This window comes from Rattus norvegicus, chromosome 1 (assembly GCF_021556685.1).
Source record: "Rattus norvegicus strain SHRSP/BbbUtx chromosome 1, alternate assembly SHRSP_T2T, whole genome shotgun sequence".
Taxonomy (NCBI): Eukaryota; Metazoa; Chordata; class Mammalia; order Rodentia; family Muridae; genus Rattus; species Rattus norvegicus.
In genome coordinates, this window is record NC_141534.1 from 152,288,974 (window position 1) to 152,314,736 (window position 25,763).

At 34.5% G+C, this 25,763-nt stretch overlaps 1 protein-coding gene across 1 annotated transcript; it reads right to left on the reverse strand.

Moving 5' to 3' along the window:
* Positions 1 to 805: 805 nt before the first annotated feature.
* Vom2r43 (vomeronasal 2 receptor, 43) lies at positions 806 to 23,273 on the reverse strand. The gene is given in 7 exon segments (NM_001099512.1): positions 806 to 1,704; positions 4,266 to 4,389; positions 4,816 to 5,043; positions 5,999 to 6,805; positions 7,191 to 7,470; positions 23,067 to 23,127; positions 23,129 to 23,273. Coding segments are annotated over 7 exon segments (2,544 nt in total).
* Between the last annotated feature and the right edge of the window lie 2,490 nt (positions 23,274 to 25,763).

The following is a 25,763-nucleotide window of genomic DNA, read 5'->3' on the forward strand; positions in this document are numbered from 1 at the left end:
AATAATTTAGAAAAGAAAATGACTGAAAAATGTGTCATTTTCTTCAGATGATAAATGCTAGAATAAGAAGATTATGTTTTATTTAATTCTTGGACCCTTCTTGATTACCTTTGGTTCAGTGGAAGATGACCTATCTAAGAGCACCAATGCCGCATATAAAAACATGACATAGTAGGATGTTTAAGATATGATTAATATCTGGGACTGTTTTTAGAAGGAAGTTAATGTGATCAGAGTGTATTTTATTAAATTTCTAAACCAAAATAAAGATATTAAAAATTCCAAAACTGATGTAGAAACATAATTGTCTGAATATTTATATTGTTGTTCATTAGAGGTGAGTTGAGCTATTGTGGGTAATTACTTGCTGTTTCCTAAAGGAAACATTGAACATGCTAGAGCTCTACTCCTTCCTAGAATTATAGAAGAGTAGAAAAGGTTACATATAGTATACATTAACCAATATGTATTATAGAATGCAATAATGATACATGATTTCTACTGGATATGATAGAATGGAATATTCATAAAACTAAGATTTAATTCCAAAAGACCAAGCAATTAACTCAAAGAAAAAATTAGAGGAAACCATTTTTAGAGGTAAAGAAATTGCTGATACCAAGGTTTTTTTTTCATGATAACAGAGATCTGGGTCACATAGTAGAACTTTAATAAAAAGCTTATTTTAAAAAAAAATGGTGCATTGAAACAAATCTTGCTACTTGACCTGATATTTGATGATTAGAACCAGCTATGTAGTCTTTTTATGGGATATACTAATTAAATTCAGTGAGAAATTTTAACATTAGCATTTGTGCCTAAAGGTATGAAAAGAGTTGTTTTTAGGTGTTAACAAAATAATGTAGCATTTTGGAGCAAAGATGCAGATTAGTAGTCCTGCAGTGGAGGTCAAGATGCAGAATACCTCCACAATGACTAAGGCCTTGCCACTGGTGCTATGGTAGACAGGAAGGAAAGTGAGCCAGACACTACAGAACACCAGCATGCTAAATGTCAGGAACTTGGCTTCATTGAATGTAACAGGAAGATTCCTGGCTAAGAATGCTACAGTGAAACTTGCCAGTGCAATAGAACCCAAGTATCCTAGGACACAATAGAAGGCAGTAACTGAACCTTTGTTGCAAACAATCAAAATATGGCCATGTTCAATATGCCCATCACTATCAACATATGGTGGATAAGTTCCCAGCCAGATTCCACAAATGATCAGTTGGATCATGGTGCATATGGGAATGATCAAGACTGATGTTCCTGATGTCATTAGCCATCTCATCTTTTTACTAGGAAGAGTAAACTTGAAGGCCAGTACCACAGTAATTGTCTTGGATAAAACAGTAGAGACAGCAACAGTAAACGCAACTGCAAATATGGTCTGCTGCATGATGCATGTTACCATATGTGGTTTTCCAATGAACAGCAGAGAACAAAGAAAACAATAGATGAGTGAGATGAGCAGGCAGTAGCTGAGAGCTCGGTTATTGGCCTTGACAATGGGAGTGTCTTGGTTTCTTAAAAAGATACCAAATACAACAGCTGTGAGAGCAGAAAAGCATAGGGCCAAGCATGCTAGAGTCACTCCTATGGGGTCTTCATAAGACAGGAATATCACAGTTTTGGAGAGACAATGAGTTCCTTCTGAGTTGGCATATTGATTATCTAGACATTTGTAACAATAATCCATATCTGGTTTGGAAAAATACATATCATCAGGAATCATATTACTCTATTATTCAGAGGTTTAAATATACATAAGGAATTTAATGTATATATCAATGAATCAAACTGAATTAGCGAAATTGACCTTCCCCATGAAAGTAATTTAGATGTGCTTACTTATAATGAAAGACTCCCAGAGTGGGGAGAACCTCACTCAAGTCTTGGGATGACGTGTACCCCCAAGAACTCACACAAGACCATCCTTGCTGTAATCACATGAGGTTTATCGATAGGAACCACTGCACTGAGGTCGATACTCATATCCCACGCAGGGGTCCAGGAGTTTGATGCCCAGTAGCTGGGAGAAGGGTTATTTAAAGAAAGAAGCCACAACCCAAGGAGGCAGGGATGGTGTCATTGAAAAATGTGGAGAATACCAGTGTAAAGCCACAGGAGAAGCTTCCTGTCTCTCAAAATTGCTTTTAAGATTGTAATCTAACTTTATGGTCAGCTAGTTCCTGGGAGAAGTTTCTGTTATCTTTAGTAGGTCAGGAATCGCATATCTAAGGGCCTTATCTTTAATCCCTTTTATCCAGTTTCTGGGAGAGCAGGCTCAAGAAATGTGACCTTTTACCTACTTACAGGTAGAGAGCAGGGTCTGGAATTTGAGGTATTTAGGGCTTCTTAGGGGTGTGATAGCATTTCTAAATTTCTGACTTTTTGGCTGTATTTTTTATTCTTTCAAAAACAATTAATCTTGATTGTAGATTTCTTGAACTCATGTATGATTAAGGAAACATAATTCTTTATCATTTTTACATAATCAGAGTTGAAAGAAAATTGTGGGTAATATGAAAGAATATTGTGGCTACCATAAGAAAATAAATTGGAACGTATAATTCATAGAAGCCCATATGTATGACTCATATTACTCTAGACTAATATGTATTTTATTGTCAGGGTATCAATCATAAGATAGGACTCAAATATCAATGTATTCATATGGTTCCTTACTTATACACACACTATTCAATTTATATCTTGCTTTAGTTTTTTTTCTTATGAAGCCAAGGAAAGCAGAGGAGTTATAAACAAATTATCAGCCAAGTATACACATTAAAATATTACCTTGTTCTTATGTTTCAATGTATGGATTTTGGTACAGCACAGTGTTTACCACTATTAATATTATCTTTGATATTTGACTGTCAATGATCTCAAAGGTATGATATTTATTAAGTGACATCACAAGCAAGATAACTTTCCATCTTTCAAGAAAATATATGTGACACTTAATACTGGATGGGAGAATGAAGTCCCATCCACCGGTATCTTTTTTAGTTTCACCATAATATTATTAAGTTTCTTCCAATCTCATTGTCTTAAATAATCAGACTGAAAGTGATGATATCTATCCATTTAAGAGAGTACATTCTATTTCTGTTGTTTCCACCCTCTCATAATTTTCTAAATGGCCTCATCTGAACTACCAGAATAATTATTTTAAAAATAACAAAATTGTTTACATTTATATCCTTATTCAATATTGTAAATACACCATGGTTTGTAATTCTCTTATACACCCCAAAATAAGCAGATCTTAAAACATTTCTTTGTAGAATCTTCTTGTTTAACCAACATTAAGAAAATAAATGTTGACTCTTCATTTGTTCTTGATTTTATTGCCATAATTTCATCTGATAGTCTAAGAGCTTTAATAACTTTTATACGATATGCCAAAAAATGCTGTATTTGCTTGTATTGCATATAATACACATAGTAGTTTTCTCTATCTAAAAATTTCACATTTCATTGACAATGTTCTGTATCTGAATTTGACCATTCTCCATATTTTCCACATTTAAATCATTTCCCTTAGTTGTACACCTGTCAGAAATTTAAATAAAACTCTAAGTTTACATATTTTTATTTTCTCTCAATCAATTAGAAAGTATTACTTTTCATTGGTGCTTAATATATTGAAGTAAACATTTCTTTCATGGTTTTCATTGGACCCTTGCCCCAATGAAGATATTATGACTTATTTAATACAAATTTAAATGTACACATTCCTCTCCCAAAATTATAACAAATGCATTAATTACATTTCTACATGTTGGTTTCTAAGTGTAAAGTTAAAGTAGAGGTAACTGAAAATACAATGTGAGTTGTACTCAGAATCATCTGTCATAAGACACCTTACAAAACTCTTATTTCTCAAAAAAGATACAACATTACTGATCATCAACACACTATCACAAAGCTCTTGACTTCAAAAACAAGGGTATGCAATTCTAATATTTTGGGGAAGAGAAAAATTAAATGCATTCTATTGCCTTGTGCTGAGGATAAATGGCATAGTTTACTACTCTAAAGGAGTTTCCAGGGTAACTATTATGTGCAATGCTTCTGGATAATTTCAAATCGTATGGGAAACGAAGTGTGTGTTGTTTCAAGGAGCAATATTAACCTTCTTATTTAATGATGACATTAAACATTTAAATTTCCATAGAGAATTCCTTGTGAATTTTGCAATGATAGGAGAAGTTAGCCAGTCCAGTGAAGATTTTTAGTGAATTCCTTCTTACCTGTCATATTGGAAATCTCATTCTCTGGGCAGGGGTTACAATCAAAGCAACAGACAGCCTTTCCCTCCTGAGGGGATTTTCTAAATCCTGGATTGCAAGGTGTACTGCATATTGAGGGTAGAGTCTGAGAGAAAAAAAAAACACATGGATTAGCAGTACAAAGTTTTAGTTATTGGGCAGGACATACAAGAACTTAGAACATGATGATATTGGAAGACCTTCTTTTGCAGACAAATATTAAATTTAAATGCATTTCATTGTAGCTTGTGATATTTATTCTGAATTTATTATGATTCATGTTACTAAATGTTATTACAAATATGTCTGTGCATATATATGCACACATTTGTGCATAAAACACTATTTAAAAATAACAAATCAGGAAAGAAAACAGGAGTATCGCGAGTTAGGAAACAAGCTTCTAGGGGGGGCTGGAAAAAAAAAGGAAACAAGTTTCTAAATGTGAAAGATAATATTCCATGAGGATGAACAAGTCTATGAAAAGATTAAGATTCTTATATAGAGAGTACTACATTTAAGTCCAACGCACCTGTCTAATATCTGTGGCCCAGTCTACCATTTCGTCAAACATAAGCAATTGTTGAGGTTGTGTGAGGTATTTGAAAAAGTTTCCTATTTTCACTTTAATTCCATAACTTTGTAAAAAATCTCCTGTGTAGAAAATATCATAATCTACATTCAAGTTTTCTTTCTGATTCAGGTTCACTAGGTCCCCAGCAGGATTTACAAACTGGATCTTCTTCAGGGAAGAGAGGACCTAAAGCACAATTTTTATTTTAGCTTAACTATACATATACATTAAAACAGAAAATATGAACTGTAGATTTCCAGTGGGTTTTAATTGCCTCCAAAATATAACTTTATTAAGCATCCTCACTTTTTAAGAGTAACAAAATTCATGTAAACATTGCAAAAGTTTAGAAATTCCAATTAGTCACTAGAGTGAATACCCTAAAACATGCACAATGAATGATATGCTTGGAGAGTACTGCAGATTTCGTCACCACTTTCTGTCTTTAGTGGTATCTTATAGCAGATATAATTTAAGTCTCAATTGGTCAAAAGTGGGAGTATTACATGATTTTATTTAGGAACAATTTGTTACATTGGGAAACAGCAGTTTGACAACTTGAACAAACATGTAGACAGTTGATGCTATTTAATGAGAAAACAAAAATAATGTAGTGCAGGAAACTAATTTAAAAAAAATTACTTCCTGAAGAAGCATGAAAGTTCTTAATTCAGCTGTTAAATGCATAATATTTCTATATGGTAATCATATTCTCTAAAACATTTTTTCATCAATTGTCAAATTGTGACTTTAGTACCTATGTTTGCAGGATAATTGATAGTGCCAATGTAGTTTGTATTATAAACCATGAAGGAGTAAAGAAATAACCGCGTTTGGGCAAACTTTTTATTGTAAGCCAAGAAGCAATAAAAAATCACCACCATTGGGCAAAACATTCCTAGATACTTGGTAATAGAGTTTATTATTTACTTTAATAAACTCACTTCAAAGATTCTACATTGAGCATCATATTATTCAAGTTGCTCATATTTTCTAAAGTTTAGCATCTTTTCTAAAGGATATTTCTTTCTCTTCTGAATAGCCTTAAACCATTTCTGTACCAGATAGTTATCAATGAATGATATGTCTTTAACAATGTACATGCTGTATTTGGGTATCTATTTAAAAAAAGACACATTACCTGCAAAGAATCAAACTCCAGTTCTTTCTCAACGTTATTTGACAATGTATTTGCTTGCTGCAGAATTAACTCATGGAGTGAATGGGCCACAGCATACACAGCATTGTATAGGTTATAATTTGTTTCACTCATGGCCATTTCAAACTGGTTGTTAGATAACCATTTCAGTAGCATTTTTCTTGAACATTTCTTCAATTTCTTACAATTAGATGATGGCCAAAAACAATTAAAATTCACCCACCATAATTTAGCAGGAGAGATAGTGTTACTGTAGTTTAAAGGGTACACTGTCTGTATAAATTCTTTAAAACCAGATATCTCAGAGTAATGATGTGAAAAGCTGAGGGTGCCGTGAAAGGAGTTGAAAAGGAATTCTCCATTACTTGTAATTACATCCCACTGTGATGTAGCAATCCAGATTCTCCGAATGTCTACAAACTGCCATAGTCTAAAGATTACTTGTAGAAAAGAATCTATGTCACCATAAATGATAACAACTTTTGCTAAAGACATTATGATTTGATTATAATACATGCCAGCCATTGTCAAGAATAATTTGCTGTTATATGTGATAACAGTCACAAAGGCTAAACAGATGTCATATCTTTGCATTTCTTCTCTCAACTCAGAGGCAAATTGAAGTCCTAGATCATCATCTGAAATCATCAATCCTACCCAGTTCCAGCTGAAATAAATCACCAAAGTCACCATGCCAATAGCTATAGATGTGTCCTTGATAGCCATCTGATACAGATAAGGAAATTGTTCATAGGTATTGAGAAGAGGATGAAATGGCCCATAGTAAAGCTGAAGAACATTAAAATCAATAAATAAAACAATCTGATCTTAAAGAAGATGAGGTACACAAATCTTAATCTAACATCTAAATATATTTAACAAGATCTGGCAGTGTTGGAAGGTGTAAATTATTCATCTCATTATTAAAATCCAAATCATTGTGATTTTCTTAAATAGTAGAGATGAACTTACTCTTCCACACACAATAGCTTCTTTTGCTATTTCCAATAAAGTTCGAATATATACAATATAAAGTTTATGAATGCTTATGATTTGAACTTTATAGATCAAGTAACACATAAATTCATACTCTGACTTCCAGTATGCTAAAACACTAAGAAAACAAGCATTAAAGTAGGTAATGCTTCATTAAACCCAAACTACCCCACCTCACCTCTGGAGTTCTGGAGATATACAGAAGTGGTCCAAGCATGGCAGTTGGGAACCACATTGGTCCTGTAAATACAATTAAGTATCTTCTCTGGTTTCTACAGTCGAAGTTAGGAAAGTAATCACCTTTTCTTGAGGATAAACTGATTTTACTCCGATCAGCCAATAAGTTACATTCAATTTTAACCAGCAGAGATATATTGGGTAAAACCTGAGGGTTGCTATTGATTTCCTCAATAGAAAAATAAAGAGATAAAATCAAATGGATGTTCTTAGTTGTCAACCTGTAATAGATCACAATATTCATTAAAGGTTATGCTGTAAATGTGGTAATCTAAAAACACACTTTGTGTTGAATTTACAAATGTGCCATTTTGTCATCCGGAATTCTCCTTAAGTTTACTTGTGTTATCTGTGAACATGATGAGTAGATTATAGAATATAAGGCGTTTTTGTCTAACTCCTTGTCTAGTGTTATCATAATCTTAGAATTCTTGTGTTTAACATATGTGAAAAGTGAAGGAGATTTACTGTCTCCTAAATGCATAGTGTTTCATTCCACAGAAACAGAAGTGCCTAAAGCCATAAAATTACTGGAAGTATGAGAAATGATAAATAAGATCTTTTCTCAATAGGTCACAGAAGTGTATGTATCCATAGATAAAGCAAGAATAACAATAGTCCTTCTTTCATTTCTTCCACTATTCTCCTTTCTTACGAACTTGAGAGTATAGAATCTGGGGGAATGTGGGATTATAATAATGTGGATTGCTATTAATATGCTTCATCCACTCATTTAACTGGATCTCATATCACTGGTCCTAGGCTTATGATAGCTGATTTCTGAATAGTGAAACTTTGTCCTTAAATATTTTAGCATCCAATTTCTTTGTTTTTATTTAAGATATTTTACAAGCATATATTTTATATAGCATTATTTTACAATTTATAATCTTATTTTAAAAGATTTATACTTCAGTCATTTTGAGTAAAGTGTTTTATTTTGCTATTGTTCTGGCATTTCTGTTTTGACAGATTTTTGTATAATTTACAGAGAACCTTTCTGCATTTGACTACCAATGATGAACTTTGGGAACTAATTGATGCTGGAACAGGGAACATCTGTTTTCCTTACAGTTTTTTAGGTTTTTCACTCATTAGGACCCTTGGTCCTGTGAAGGGTACCATATCCAATGCCATTTGGTAAACACAAATTAGACATGGATCATTTAAACAAAATGAAGCCACAGAGTTTAGTGAGGTTTGGAATGGTGACTAATATTGGAGAGTTGTGGAAGGTGTGTGAAGGTTTTCTAGTTACATTATGTTAAATTTTCAAGCAATGAAAGAAAAGTTTTAAAAATAGCACAAGTTTGTTTACATGTGTGCAAAATCAATCGTTAATAAAGTGATCCATGAGGCAACTATTCTGAATGCTTCTTTAGATATTGGTTAAAAGGAAAAAGGAACTCTAATGTGATATTTGTCTACAACTCTTCCATATAATATCAGAGGGAATAAAGACACTACACAGATACTTCCTAGATTTTTATTCTACCCTTTAAAAATTGGTTAGAATTGAAGTAAAGTTATGTTAATTGCCAACAGATGAATAACTGAAAAGTATGTTACAGGCCCAAGAATATCATTATTTCTGTATTCAGAAGAATACAGCCCTGTCAACTGGAAAGCAATTATAGACTATTGGTTTAAATAGGTGTAAAAGCCATACTCATAAGCAGAGTTGGCATGTTTTCAAACATGTAGAAGATCAAATAAAGTAAGTAGTTGATGGAAAAGTAGTAGGCATTCTCCTGAGATAGGGTATAGAACTAAAGGAATTGTAAAATAGAAACAAATAGAATCACAGTTAATCAAATCTTGGTACTCCAGTGAGAATGGCTAAGATCAAAAACTCCGGCGACAGCAGATGCGGGCAAGGATGTGGAGAAAGAGGAACACTTCTTCATTGTTGGTGGGGTTGAAGACTGGTACAACCATTCTGGAAATCAGTCTGGAGGTTCCTCAGAAAATTGGACATTGAACTATCTGAGGATCCAGCTATACCTCTCTTGGTCATATATCCCAAAGATGCCCCAACATATAACAAAGACACATGCTCCACTATGTTCATATCAGCCTTATTTATAATAGCCAGAAGCTGGAAAGAACCCAGATGCCCTTCAACTGAGGAATGGATACAGAAAATGTGGTACACCTACACAATGGAATACTACTCAGCTATCAAAAACAATGACTTTATGAGATTCATAGGCCATTGATGAGTGAGGTAACCCAATCACAGAAGAACACACATGGTATGCACTCGTTGATAAGTGGCTATTAGCCCAAATGCTCAAATTACCATAAATGCACAGAATGCATGAAACTCAAGAAGGATGACCAAAATGCAGATGCTTCACTCTTTCTTTAAAAGGGGAACAAGAATAGCTTTGGGAGGGAATAGGGAGGCAAGTTTTAGAACAGAGACTGAAGGAACGCCCATTCAGAGCCTGCCCTATATGTGGCCCATACATATACAGCCACCAAACTAGAAAAGATGGATGAAGCAAAGATGTGCAGGACGACAGGAACTGGTTGTAGATCTCTCCTGAGAGACAAAGACAGAAAAAGGCAAATACATAAGCGAATGCCAGCAGCAAACCACTGAACTGAGAACAGGACCCCAGTTGATGGATTCAGAGAAAGGACTGAAAGAGCTTGAAGGGGCTTGAGACCCCATATGAACAACACAACCAAAGCTTTCAGGGACTAAGCCACTACCCAAAGACTGTACATGGACTGACCCTGAGTTCCAACTGCATAGGTAGCAATGAATAGCCTAGTAAGGGCATCAGTGGAAGGGGAAGTCCTTGGTCCCGCCATGACTGAACCCTCAGTGAACAGGATTGTTGGGGGAGGGGAGGATGGAGAGGGGAACATCCATATAGAAGTAGAGGGGGAGGGTTTATGTGGATGTTGGCCTGGAAATTGGGAAAGGGAATAACAATCGAAATGTAAATAAGACATACTCAATTTAATAAAGATGAAGGAAAATAATAAATTCATCAAAGTAAGGAAAAAAAATCTCAGTACTGACATACAAAACCTGAAGCAACATTTTTTCAAGACACAAATTTAACTCAAGATTGCAATTGTATTTTATATTTTCATAGAGAGTTTATGAATGAAGAAAAGATACATAGGGAACTGTAGTAATAAAATGTAGTTTCCCTTTGAGAATTTAATATTTAATTAGGGAAAGTTTTATAATGGTATATTAATTTATTATGTTTTAAATAAAATTTAAAATACTAACACTGTAAAAATTAATTTTACCATAATTCTTATGTTTTCTCTTTATTATACAACAAAATATTGAAGGAATGTATTGTGTCACTTCCATCTATTAAAACATGAGAAGTTGTTCCATTACCGGGATCAATAACCTCTTAGGTTCTGGTTTCTATAATTAGTATACATTTCACCTTGTGGAATGAGTCTTAAATCTAATCAGAAGACTGTTGATCTTGGTCATGATACATGTGTCAAAATTACATAAGCAAGCATATCCTATGTAGCATGTCACTATTTGAGCATGGAAGGGTCATAGTCAAACAAAAATATTAAAGCCAACTCTCCACATTCATCCTGCATTGTTTCCTCTAATGCTATGAAAACAATCAGTACATTGGGATTCCCCAGCACAATCTTAGCTTTGCAGTTAAAATGTGCAGTGTCTTCAGCAATAGGGTCCTACCTACTAGCTCTTTAATAAAACCAAGATTAAAAGCAGTATCTTTCATGTTTGTGGAGCCTAAGGAACTTCCTGGCCTAGAAATTAGTGGGATGAAACCCATCTGCGGGAATAAGATTACACTCAATCACCTTATACGTTCCTGGATTGTCCATTTACATAGGGTTCCTTTTGTCACCCTAGAAGTTTGAACATTTTAGGTATTTTTTCAAAAACCTATTTTGTTTCATTCAGTTGATCTAGCCCCAATGGAGTTATAAGTTATGTGGAGGTACCATTGTAAATAGTTGCATTTGGTACAAATCTGTGTTCAGTTCAGTGAAATAGTTACCTTATTCACTACCAATTATATGGGCATGTGTACATAGCTCATTGGCTGAAAACCTTAATGGTTGCTTGATATATTCATCACCACAATGGGAATGCTTTTAAGAGTATTGTGTATGTGATCACACACATTTAGGGATAATTCTATCCCTCACTGACAGGCATAGGCTCTGAGAAGTCTACATGCTAATCTCTTACAGAGTAGGTTGATTTATGTGTGCATTCCATCAGGATATGCATTTGATTCAGATAATCAGCAACAGACCTCACATGTTTGAAAGATAAAATAACAAACTATTTTACACAAAGCCATTAACATTTTCTTTTAGTCAACCTATATTGGTTCATCCATGACAAGACTATGTTGACTACATGAGCAGCTTCCAAGGTAACTTGACGGTAATTGTGCCATAATTTCATAAGTATATCTCTTTTCTGATTCACAGGAGAAAAATGTACTGTAGAATGCTACAAGGAAAATTGTCAAGGGTTCTGATTCCTGTTGAAGTTCTTTATATATTGCTTTCCATACACAGGAATCCATTAAGTGGTGCTTCTAAATATTACCCAGATGTCAGTACAGATTTTCATGGGCCAAATATTATGAGTTATTATTTGTAATCTTATATCTGAAACCATTGTCTACTTGTTCCTTTTCTAGCCACAAGGCTACTGTTCAGTTTTGTTCCCACAGCTACTTATTCTTGTTCAGTATGTCTACAACCACCCTTTCTGTACCAGGCATCAAATAAAATGAGACTTATCCACTAAAGTACTTCATCTAGTTTAACTGCAGTTTAATTTACTAGGTGGAGGTTGGGGGGCTTTAAAGAGACTGTAAGATATTTTCAATTAGATTGGTGATATGGCTTCCATACACCATTCACTGTTTGTGTAATTATGATTGCCATACTTGCAATGTTAAATTTCATGCACTATTAGAAGATTTATCCAGAAAACCTTTAGTTCAGCACTTTATTGGGTATTCAGTATTTATCGTCATTGAGTTGAGACCAGTTACAAATTCCATCTGCTCTGTTGTTTGATTTAACAGTTTATTTGATTTTTTTTTATTTTATGCTTCTTCTTCTTTACAGAAATGAGACCAAAACCCTGTAGAAAGCATTTGATATGGTTGCTTTACCTATAGACCACTGCTATAGCCTTCTGAAATTTTGGCCAGTTTTAACAGGAATGAACAAGGGATACTGCAGAACACTGGTACTTATCTTGTCCTAAAAAGATGTTATTCTTCCCAAAAGATTCTTGAACTTTTATGTCACAATATCATATAACAGTCTTCTTTATAAAGCTAGATAAAGCACAGGGAGCTTGACAATGATGGTGTATTTAAATCTGCCAACATACCAAATACCTTCAAAGTTCCTGTAGCTTCTTTACACAGAAAGGTAGGCTTTCAGAAGAACGTTTAATATACAATTTGAGGGATCCTCTGTAGCATTATAGTACATGACAGGCCTAAAATTTTTACTGTATTCCTTGTTCTTTACATCCTGTGAAGATTGATCATTCTTTTAGACTTACCTCTATGTCCTTCAGATGTTTTTTTCTAAATATGAGCAAATATTCAGATGATAAATTGTTTAATAAAACCTTTTCTATTGACATGAGAAAGAAACATCCTGAACCATGAACCTATAGCAAATACTGGGCTTACAGTGACAATTTGGAGAATCACTTTGAAGTCTATTGTTATTTTATCTTAACAATTGTGAGCTTGCCTAGGTTATTCACGAAAAGTATTAACTAAAATAAAAAAGTCTAATACAGAATGCAAAACTTACCTCCATTTATAACAATTATTTTTGTACAGATCAAGATCTGTCACAAAAGCATAAAAGGGAGAGAGTAACTTTGTTATTTCTCACAATCCCTATTTATTCAGAGACACTACAATTATATATCCTAGAGTTTTTCTATGGAGCTTTCCTATACTTTTCTACCTCTGATTAATTAAGTTGCTTCGATATAATCTGTTCATTTCTACCCTGAAATAAGGAAGGACATTGCCATGCTGCACTTTTTTCAACTACCATGGTTCAGGAGTCCCCTGGTGTTAGTGGTTGACTCACCATTTATCTTACTTGGCTATTGGGATCCTAACTGGACAAATGATCTTCTCTAGCATACTATTTTGCAGGTGGGAAATATAAAAACTGTTTTAATTACTTTTTTACGGTTATGAAAACAACATGATTGAATCAACCCATAAAACACAGGATTTAATTGTGGACTTATTTAGAAATAAAGAGTGTTGGTTTATGAATATTATGGCTAAGAGCAGGACAACAAATGCATATGTAGGTTCTTAAAAATTAACTATGGGCTTGCATTTATCCAAAAGTAGGAAGCATGGAAAACAAGAATGGGCTTGGTTCATGCTGTTTAAAGTCAATATTCTGCTCTCACAGAAGTAATAATGATCCCTTCCACCTCCATGTTCTACAGAGTCTCTAAGTTCTCTGTGATAAGATATTTAATTGCTGGTTGAAAAGGTCTCCTTATTTCTAGCAGTTCAGGTGTTTCCATAACTCTTTTGTTTGTCTTAACAGACTATGCTAAAAGCTCCCACCTGGATGTTGGGGGTCACCAATATTTACGTTGTATTGATGTTGCTGTTATTGTTACTGCTGGTGCTGCTGCTGCTGCTGTGGCTGTTATTTTGTTTTGCACTTTTTTTCTTCTATTGTTTGGACTTAAGTGAAATCTTCCATGACATTTACTATATCTCTCTCATTCTCTCATTTATCTCATTTATTTGCCAGATAAAGGCTAAGATGTATGATGTCAGCTATTTCTTCTATTGCAATTCTTCCAATACACAAGCAATTTCATGATTCATTGCCATCTTAGATTCACATGCGTCTGCAGCTAAAAATAACATGGATCATGCAAACATCAGCTTATCCTGTCATACAATCTTGACCCCTATGCACTAATCTTAAGAATGCACTTCTAAACTATTTTTCAGACTTTTCTGTATTTATGTAATGGACCAAACTAATCCATCACATGTCATGCCAAATCACATAAATGGAGAGTTTCCCCCAAAAGCTCTACTAATTCTGATGTACAGTTTTAGTTACATGTCTTATTAACGAAACCAGGAATCATGTTATGGTTGCCATACCAGAAAGGCATATATTATCACCCACTGTACAATCAAGGACAATTGTAATAGAATTTCTTGATGGTTCTTCGTCGGGCTTCTAAGACTAGGTTGTATAACTTGCTAATATAGAAAGGACCACACACTCACTCCTCTCTGCAACTCTTTTATTGCACTGATTCCTTGTTTTGGTGCCAGTTATGTTATTTGATTTACTTTCTTCTGGGATGGTAGAACACATGCATATACACATAAGATTTAACATCCATAACAGACTAAACTACGGATAAAACCAAGTTCTAATTGGTGAACTAATTAATTCTGTTAAGGCTATCTACAGTAACATATATGAGGAGTTATTAACAGAATAAGAAGTGACTGAGAGTCAGCTGCATCAACAAAGCCAAGCACAGTATGCATCATGATCACTCACCAAAACTGTCAACCTGGATCACACTGAATAATTTTCAGGAAAGAAGTGGGTGAGAGAGTGTTCTTTCCAGGAAGCTCAATTACTCTGAATCTCTTACTGTCAGCTAGGGTGTTTTTTGTATTTTTCTGGCCTGCTTGGTTGATCTCTGCTACTTCCAGTTAACTGGGCTTGTCTTAGAGGGTTTTTTTCATAATGAGTTTTATAAAAGATTATCTCAGAATTCTTACCATTTTACTGTTGAGAGGCAGGGTCTTCAGGAATCCTGTCAGTTTTGTGAACTTCCTATCAGTTTTGAATTGTTTATTTTCTTTCTTAAGGAGCTTGACTAGAGCCATGAAAGATTCTACTTCACAACACTACAGAGTTCTGTAAACCCAATAACTTAAAATTAATACATCTTTTCTCCTTCACCTGGTAAATGTACATTTACAAAAGATTGTGCTTAGCATAGAGAACAGCAACCGAATTAGGTGCAGAGAATAAGGAACTATAGAATGTGCTGTATTTAAGAAAATATATGAAACAAACTCCCTTCCAAGTTCAGGGATTATGGAAATAAAGAGTGTAAAAATTATGTAATAATTCAAAGAGCATTTTGTAGTAACAAGAAACAATCATCCTCTGGCCAATGGAGAGAAATTGCACATGTGAAGTTAAATTACCTGTGACAGCTTCTATAAAATCTTCAAAAGCCTAAGCCAGAAGACATTACAGCAAAAGGAGGGAAATTTGCCACACAATTCTACTCATATAAGCAATATCTGACTGTTTTGAGATGACATTGTTTTCTTCAAGTCTATAACCCAAGTCAACTTAACCATTCTTCATTGAAAGATAACTTGACAAGCATAAGTTCCTCTTGAATAATTGCATTGGTTATGTAGGGGAAAAAGAATATGTATAAAACTCTTGGTGGGGCTGGAGAGATGGTTCAGTGGTTAAGAGAACTGGTTGCTCTTCCAGAGGTTCTGAGTTCAAATCCCAGCAACCACATGGTGGCTCATAACCATCTGTAATGGGATCTGATGCCCTATTCTGGTGTGCCTGAAGACAGTGACAGTGTACTTATAATAAATAATTTAAAAAAAAGAAAGAAAACTCTTGGTGAAGGGAATTAAACAGCATAAAACCTGTTGTGGAAAACTATTAAAGGATTAAAAAGGAAAAGTCAGTCTAAGACCTTCTGCTTCAATATAAAACTGGTAGAGCTATTCTCACAATTTTTGAAATATGGTAAATTTAAAATAGTTGCAATTCTCAAATTCATCTGGAAAGGCAAAAAAAAGAAAAAAAAAACAAACCAAAACAAAAGGACCAAGAAGAGCAAAAACAATTGTTAACAATGAAAGAAAGACTAGAGGAATGACCATCCCTAACCTCAAGCTCTACTACACAGGAATATTGATAAAAACTGCATGTTATCAGACAGGTTGTTCAATGGAATAGAACTAAAGAACCAGAAATAAAATCACACTCTTATACATAATTGATCTTTGACAAAGAAGGCAAAAATATATTATGGAAAATAGAAATCATCTTCAAAAACTTGCTGTCTGTGAGTAGAAAAATGAAAAATGCACACATATTCATCACCATGCACAAAACTCATTGCAAACTGGTAAAACTACTGTGGAAATCAATTTGCAGTTTCCTCAGTAAATTGGAAATGGACATACCTAAATACTCAGCAATACCACCCTTGGGAATGTACCGAAAAGATGCCCCACCATGCCAGAGGGGCAAATGATTCACTATGTTCATATTGGCCTTATTTGTGATACTCAGAAGCTGGAAATAACCCAGATGTTCCATGACTGGAGAATGGACACATAAAATGTGGTTCGTTTACACAATGGAATATTACTCAACTATTACGAATTAGGAAAACTTGAGTTTTACAGGCAAACGGATGGAACTAGAAAATATCAAGGTCAACAAGCTCCAGGGCCCAAGAAAGGAAGCCTCAGTCCATCTTGGGAGGGAGAAGAAAGCAACTAAAAGGGGGGCGAGAAAGGAGGGAGGGGAAGGGAGGGAAAGTGGATGGGGTTTGGGGTAGAGGGGAGCATGGTCTGGTATTGGGTAGGGAAAAAAGACTGAAGCCCTGAGGGCCAGCAGAAAGAATGGAAACAGGTGACTTCAGGTGGAAATATGTTGGGAGGATACTCTAGAATGTACCAGAGACCTGTGAAGTGAGAGATTCTCAGGACTCAAGTGGGGAGGTGTTTAGATGAACAGTCCTACAGTGGGGAGAGCGAACTTACTGAACCCTCCACCAGCAGAAAGATAGAGTATCGAGTGAGGGATGGGTTTGCTTTCCCACAGTCAAAGCTCTGAGCCATAATTCTTCCTGTCTGAAGGAAATGCAGGATGGAAATGGAGACGTGCCTGAGGAAAAGAAGGTGCAGTAACAGGCTCAAAGTGGGATCCAGTTCAATGCGGGGCAAAACCTGACACCATTTCTGAGGCTATGGGGGACTTACCAAAAGGGACCTATCATGAGTTCCCTCCAAAAGACGCCACAAGCAAATGAAAGAGTCAGATGCAGATATGAGCACTCAACTAAAGAACAGAAGCTGCGGACTCCTTTGATTGAATTAGAAAAAGTCTGGAGGAAGCTGAGGAGGAGGACAACCCTGTAGGAGGACCAGCAGTATCAATTAACCTAGACCCCCGAGATATCTCATACACTGGATCACCAACCAGGCAGTGTGCACCATCTTATACCAACACATATACATCAAAGGACTCCCAGGGCCTGGGTATAGTCAGAGAAGATGTGTCTAACCCTCAAGAGACTGGAATCCCCAGGAAGTTTATAGGTCTGGTGGGTTGGCGGGATGTGGATATCCTTGTGGAGACTTGGGGTTCAGGATACTGAACAGGTGTACACTGGGAGGGGAATAAAATCTGGAGTATAAGAATAAATACCTAAATTAATTAATTTTAAAAAGTTTCATTGATTTCCTTTATTCCTTTGTTTCAACTATGTACCTACATGAGACCAAAAATGGCCAAAACATTTGCTATGTAGCTCTGGCAATCAGGAACAAATATATTGAAAATTTGGATTAGACAATTCTGAAGGTGTGTATATATAGACAGTATCTGAAACCTCCTGCTAACTATTACATACACAGTCTCTGCTGACCTGGATTTCAAAAAAACATACAAAACACCAGAAAAGGTATCATATCTAAACTATACCAATGCTGATATTGGAGAAAAAACCCACTTAAGTCCATTTTTATTGCACTAACCAAATTTCATATTACAATGCTTAACTATAAACACAAAGATAATTCCCCTTCTGAGATATGGAAATTATGATTAAGTAGTGTATAGGACTGGTTGTATCAGATATTGTCAAGGTGTTTAAGATGGATCTCAGTTTTTCCAATGGACAGTTATCCCTCAAAAAAATAAAACTATATACTTTTGAATGTACAGATTTTATCAGGTTGCATCAGACAGCAAATTCAATTAAGAATTATACAAGCAGCTACTTACTACCGGACAAGCTATCCTCATTTATTTTTCAATTATCCTACCAACACTAATGGTTACTTCTGGAGAAAGTGGAAAATCCCTTGAACACATAGGTACAGTAGACAGTTCCCTGAATGGAACACCAATATTTCAGGCTCTAAGATTAAAAATTGATAACTGGGACCTCAGGAACTGAAAAGCTTCTGCAAAGAACAGGACAGTGTCAATAGGACAAAAGGCAGCAGATAGGGAAAGGATCATTATCAGCCTTACAACTGACACAGTTAATAACCAAAATTTATAAAGAGCTCAGGAAGTTAAACACTGCTCCACCTGTGGATCCATCCCATATGCAGCCACAATACTCAGTCACTATTGGTGACGTCAAGAAGTGCTTGCTGATAGGAGCCAGATGTGGATGTCTTCTGAGAGGTTCTACCAGAGCCTTAGTGATACAGAGGAGAATGCTTGCAGCTAACCATTAGAGTGTGCACAAGGACCCCAGTGGAGGAATTAGAGAAACAAGTGAAGGAGCTTAGGGGTTTGCAACAGGTTAGGAAGAACAACAATATCAACCAACCAGACCACACTAGATCTCCCAGGGTCTAAACCACCAAGTAATGAATACACATGGAAGGACCCATGGCTCCAGTTGCCTATGCAACAGAGGATGGTATTCTCTAGCATCAATAGGAGGAAAAGCATTTGGTCTAACAGACCAACAGAATCAACTAACCTAAACGCTCAAAGAACATACACTGGCTACCTATCCTTCTCCATGCATGCCTGAGTCCCAAATTGGAACAGAGCTTGTCCCAAAAACCTGTATGTGGGATATGTTTTCTAGCTGGCCTGCCTTGTCTAATCTCAGTGGGAGAAGATGCCCCTAATCTCAGAGAGACTTTATATGTTGGGAAGGGAGAGTGATAATACTGGGGACCCAACTTTCTCAGAGGAGAAGTGGAGGAGGTATAGACAGTATAGGGGAAGGATTGTAGGAGGGGATGAGGAGGAGGGGACATTGAGCAGGAAGTAAAGCTAATAATTAAAAAAAATAAATAGAAATAAATTCAAAAAAGTATAAATAGCTCTCTTTTGTACTTATCTCTGAGATGCTACATTTTTAATCTTCCTGTAGTTTTTGGGGTTCAATAAAAGCCTGTTTGACAACTTGTAATGTTCTCCCAATGTAATTTCTTTCAGGAAGGGGACCAGAACAGTTGGAATATGAGAAGTCTAGTTTGTTAACCTATATACCAAGAAATGATTCCTAAATTCAGAAGGCTAATTACATTGTAATATTCACTAAACCCTTACTATTACTGAAAGATTGCATCTGATGGTGTACTGCAGATACTGAGTATAGGTCTGGTATATTAAATGGATTCAAGATAAAAGCAAATGCGTAAAGAAAGAGTTTAAGGTTGGGGATTTGGCTCAGTAGTAGAGCATTTGCCTAGCAAGCACAAGGCCCTGGGTTCGGTCTCCAGCTCCGAAAAAAAAAGGGGGGGTTTACTTTAAGTATTGTAAATTCTTAGTAACTATATTCCTAAAGTTCTATATTACTTACTGCAAAGAAAGGACTAGAAATGGAATATAGCTACTTGTGTAGATTCATTACAGCATATGCTATTTTACAGTGCAACATAATGAAGTATGATATTTGCTTCTTCACAAAAATTCAAGGTCTTCTGTCCTTTAACATTTTAAATTAAAAGTATTTGAGACAAGAAAGAATCCCAGAAAAAATTTGTTCGGTGAAATAGAATCAAATAATCTTATCCAAATTGTAAACCTTGTGTAACAAAGAAAAATATACTGTAAAATTGATAGCCACTTAAAGAAAGTAATACACAGATCAATTGAAAAGTGTAGTGGATTATTACTATCATTGTAAATAATATATACCAAATTATAAATAATAAAGCATACAGATTGATTATGTATGGCAATGACTGAAAACTTTTAAATTAAATGTATTATAAATAGTTCTGTATGGCAAAACTGTAATATATATATGTATATATATATACATATATATATATATATTGTGTTGTTTGAATTATAACTATCCCCTAGAAAGCTATGATTCACCCCTTTCACACATAATTTGATTATTATTCAGAAAAGAAAAACATATAGATTGATTTCATTCTAAGATTTGTTTCCATAAACTTATTTTGTTTGTCAACTAGGCTATTATGTTCCTAAAAAGGAGAGAAAAATACAACTGATAAACTAACTTTAAATAGCCAAATAGCATACGCTGTGGCATAGACAAAAACAAAACATATTATTACTTTAGAAACAGTATATTATCTTTTATGAAATATATAGAAACTTATCAGTGAAATAAATTAAACAGCCCTATAGTTAGTTAACATAAATTTATATTAAAAACAAAATAAATAAATGACCTGGATTGTACATCTCCTGTACACATAAGACCTTTATGCTCATATTATTCTTTTCTTTGATAACAAGTATTAAATTTATGTAGAATATATATGCAAAAAGACAATGAAAGAAATATACAAATAAAATTTTTGTCTTGTTTTGCAACATTGAACTCTCATTGATTAGGAGAAAAAGAAACATTTCTTTGTGACTTATTTTGTGCCTTATAACTTTGTCACCCTGAATAGGTTTATTACACAGTTTGGTACAATATTGATAAGGACTCAATGCTTAATAAAGGCAGGACTTAGAAATATTCTTAACTGGACTCTCAGAAAGACAAATTATTCCTCTAATATCTAGGATGTCACATGCTTTTGAGTAACAGGATATTTATAATCTTCATCCTTGATGAAACTTTATGTTTAAACTCTGCTTCACAATCACTTGTTCATTCTTATTTATGTTTGATATTGAATTAATACATCATTTCCTCATCATTCCATATCACTATGCATATTCTCTTGTGAATTTAATCAATATGACTCTATTCCCCATAATTCTTCATTTTTCATTCTTCAGTATTCTTAAGGGTGCTTTTGCCTAATAAAACAGCAATTGAGAATTTTAAGGCACTTCAGAGTATATGTTCACTGAGATATAGAGGAGCATATAATAATGTCTTATGTTGAGGACCCACAATAACCAAATGTTACAGTGTAATTTGTGACAATTTTCTTGGCATGTCCAGAACAAATTGCTAGAAATACCCAATTTCATATTTAAAAAACAATATACTCATTAAAAAATATTATGATCGAACATAAAATCAGAATGTAGTTTGTGCACATCCACATGATATATACCTTTCTATATTCAGCATACTTGGGAAGAGAAATAAACATGGAATAGCTATCGTTGCTTTCTTGCTCTCCTGTTCTCTTGCTCTAACTCTCTTCCCCCTTTGTCCCTTCTCTCCCCTTCACTTTCCCCCTTCTCTTCATGGCCAGCATCTACTCCTCTTCTCTACTCCTCTATTTCTCTTCTCTTCTCTTCTCTTCTCTTCTCTTTTCTTCTCTTCTCTTCTCTTCTCTTCTCTTCTCTTCTCTTCTCTTCTCTTCTCTTCTTCTCTCCTCCTCCTCCTCTTCTTCCTTCTTGTTCCTCTCTCTCTCCCTCCCTTCCTCTCTCTCTCTCTCTCTCTCTCTCTCTCTCTCTCTCTCTCTCTCTCTCTCTCTCTCTCTCTTTCTCTCTCTCTGCTGCTACTTACCGCTTGACTCCCCTCCCCATGTCCTGAATAAACTCTATTCTATACTAAGAGAAATAAGACAGGGATAAATGAGATATGACAATTTCACATCAGTCAATGATCTTGATGGTGGGAATTTGCCTAAATTATAACCTTTTTAAGCTCTCTAAAATGTAAGCGGGTATCACAAGCAAGAATTTTTCTTTTTTCTTTTTTTTTTTTTTTTTCGGAGCTGCGGACTGAACCCAGGGCCTTGCGTTTGCTAGGCAAGTGCTCTACCACTGAGCGAAGTCCCCAACCCCACAAGCAAGAATTTTTATTCTGATGTTTGAAGGAGGAATGAGGAGGTCATTGCTTGCAGGGGCAGTCCCTATTCTAAGACAGAAACAACTGTTGTACTGAAATACTTGAAGTGACTTATTCTTGAGTTTGTAACCTGGAACTCTAAGTTCTGTCATTAACACAGAAAAAATATAGCTGTGTATGAAATAGAACAAAAGGAAAAGGGAAGCACAAAATTCTCATAATGGACAAATATTTTGTTCCTATCACAACTTCATCTTCAAAAATCACACAGCAGAAGAGAAATAATATGTAGATTATTTGCTCAATCCAAAATATCATTTCAAGACATTTAACCATAGATTAGGCCGAATGCACCCTTGTTCTCTGTTGACAAATTCAGCATTCTTTTGTGATATAAGAAACACTAATATAGCACAGAAACATCAATTATTCAGCATTTATGAAATGAATAAACGTTGTGTTTGAGGATGAGTTTGTTGGCGAAAGCATAAGACTTAGAAATGGGAAATGGCACTAAACAGAGGTATCACTCTTGGACCATGGTAAATCATACATCTCCTTCAGGATTTTATCTGAAAATTGTGAATCTAGAGGATAAACAATGAAATATCCTATATTTCTGTAGAAACAATGAAATCATTACCAGTAAGACAAAAATAATTAAATAGATCCTAGGTAGGGAAGGAGAACCAAACAGATTGAAGACTGAGAGAATGGTGGTCTAAATCTTATTAGCTACAGTATCTATGTATCAAATAAGTAATTAATCCAAAGTAAATAAATGAAGAAAGCACTTACTGCTTGTCTAGATTTCCACTAAAGAAATCATTCTTCACATGCCCATGTTTAGCATAAATGGAAAAAAAAACAATCAACTTCCTTATCTCCATCCACGTTTTTCTTGTCTTTTATTCTTAAAAAGCACTTGGGATCATTCAAAGTGCAGAAAAGCAAGGAAGCCTTTAAGAACAATAAGACTAAAATCAAGGAAAACATATCTATCATGTCACCCAAACTATGAGCCTTAGCAAAAGTTTAATATGATGGAATGTCACATGTATATACCCACTTGTCTGTTTTTATTACTGTACTTTCACCTAGAGTATATATTGATGCCTGTCAACACTTCTCTTTTCAAACTGTTTTACTCCTCTGGAGGATTTGTAAGCATTATCTTGCCTGGGGTTCTGCATCTGCATATGAGATGATAATTTTGTTTACTGTCATTCTCCTCAGTTTTGCTCACAAATCTACCTATGTCACTGGATATTGAAATCCCAGACATGACTCTGTTTTGGCACATATTCTGAAATGCCTAGTTTACCAAGCTACTTCTCTGACCTTCTTTTGAAATAGATGACTTGGTTTGCTTCATTCAAAAGTGGATTTAAGGTGGAATTGAGAAACAGAATATATATGACATACTTTCTCATAGTCTTACAAACAATTCTTATATAAATGGTCAACATAGTAGTTACCTCTGATATTTGCTGTTCAGAAACAAGAGAACATCAACTACGTACCTCACACACGTTGGAATACCTGATAACAATTCAGAATTACCTAAAATTTTGTTTATTGAATATAGAACCAATCTGAATCATTCTGAAAACAAAATGACCATCAATATCTCAGTATCATTATGGAAACTCATATTCTTATTAATATTCACTACATGGCCAAGAATTATTCTTCTGATCTGCTTTTTCATCATAGTATTGATCTTTTCTAGTTTTTATGCTTAAATTTAAATCGTGTGTTTATCTGGGTAGTCCACCAACAATTAATAAATGAACAATTCTGTTTTCATTGAGAAACTATATGTAATTATGGCTTTACAAAAAATGAACTACCAAGGAGAGAATATAGATATTTATCTTAAATGAAAATTTAAGATTTCATATTTTAGAGTAATATGAGACCGATGAGATTTCTACTCTAAGCCAAAGCAATTGGTTTTGTCAAGATCTGACATGCATTGGAATTCACATTCAGAAGTGTTGAATAATCCTATGATTGGAATATCCTTTAAGGTTAATGCTTAACCTTTTTAAATAGTCCTCTTCTGTGATGATTTCATATTGAAGGTCTTTTGATAAATATACATACACACACCTAGTAGAAATTGTTACATACAGGAGGAAAATATTCTCTTTCTTAAGACAAAATGGAAAAATCTAGTGTCATCACCTTTTTGCATAAATTAACTGTTAGGTTGATTATGATTAATTTTTGGAAAGTGGTTTCAATAAATTTGCTTGAAATGCTTGATATTTTGTGCTTATATATAGTTATATGTGTTTTACTGTGCTTTTTTCTGTTATATTGGATTGCTCTACATTTTTTCTGTCAATTATGTAATGTTTTCTAAGACTGAAGTTATCTGCTTGCTAATATAATAATAAAATTATCTTTAAGATTAGAATGCATGATCTAGTATGGAATTTCAGGTTTCCCTTAGTGTATTAGAGCTCCTTTTACATTTTATGTGTGTTTTGTTTGGAATTTAAATAGTAATTTCTTTACATTTGTAGTCTCCTTTGTTAACCTCAACATTTTTTTAGTATTGAGAATGATGAGCCCCCGTTACAGTAAGTGATTTCAGTGCACACAACCTTATATTTCTTTCTGTAGTGCTTTGATGTGTCAATTGGTACTTCAAAGGACCTCCTTTAATTCAGGCTACCCTTATACATGGCTTTTTAAATTTTGCCCTTGAACTTTCAACCTGTGCATTTCATATTCTATGTTCTGGGAATATCAGTTAGGCATTAGTTCACTTGACAAGGATGTTAAAGTTTTCATATGATTGTCTTTCTCTTTCTCCTTAGATTTATAAAGAGGTATTTTGTTTTTAAATATTGTAAATAAATTCTTCATGATACTCTTTATAGCTGATATCAACAAATGCTAAAGAGCATTCTCACTATTTTTAATTCTATCAAATCTAAAGATTTTATAATAAAATCTAAAATCTTCAAGGGCCTCTGGTCCTGCACTGAAAATACTGAAAATTTAAAGCTCCCTTCTCTTTGACTTCTTGTTATGTCTCTGATATTTGATTGTTCTAGATAGTTCTTTATCACTATGAGGAGTAAAGATAGAGTTTGTCATGCTATCTCAATGTATATTATTTAAAGATAATTTTTGCTTCATGTTCCACTTTTTGGAGATTTCACATATTCATTTGTCACAAGAAGGCTTTACCTGGTTTTTTTCAGGACTTAGTAATGAAAGTATATTAAGCTTCATCTTGTAATTATCGGTCTTTTGCTATGTTCCTGTATCATAGCAAACATAACATCACTCTAGAAATATTAATGTGCTCTATTTCCTGATCTCATTACAACATAAGATTCATCTGTGATTCTCAGAAAGCAAACACGTAATTAAAGTTCATGTTCATAATAGTTTGTTAAATTTATGTTGTAAATATTTCTGAGAAAATTCCTTCATGTGCTTGCAATAAACATGCATATCTTTTGAAGATGTGTC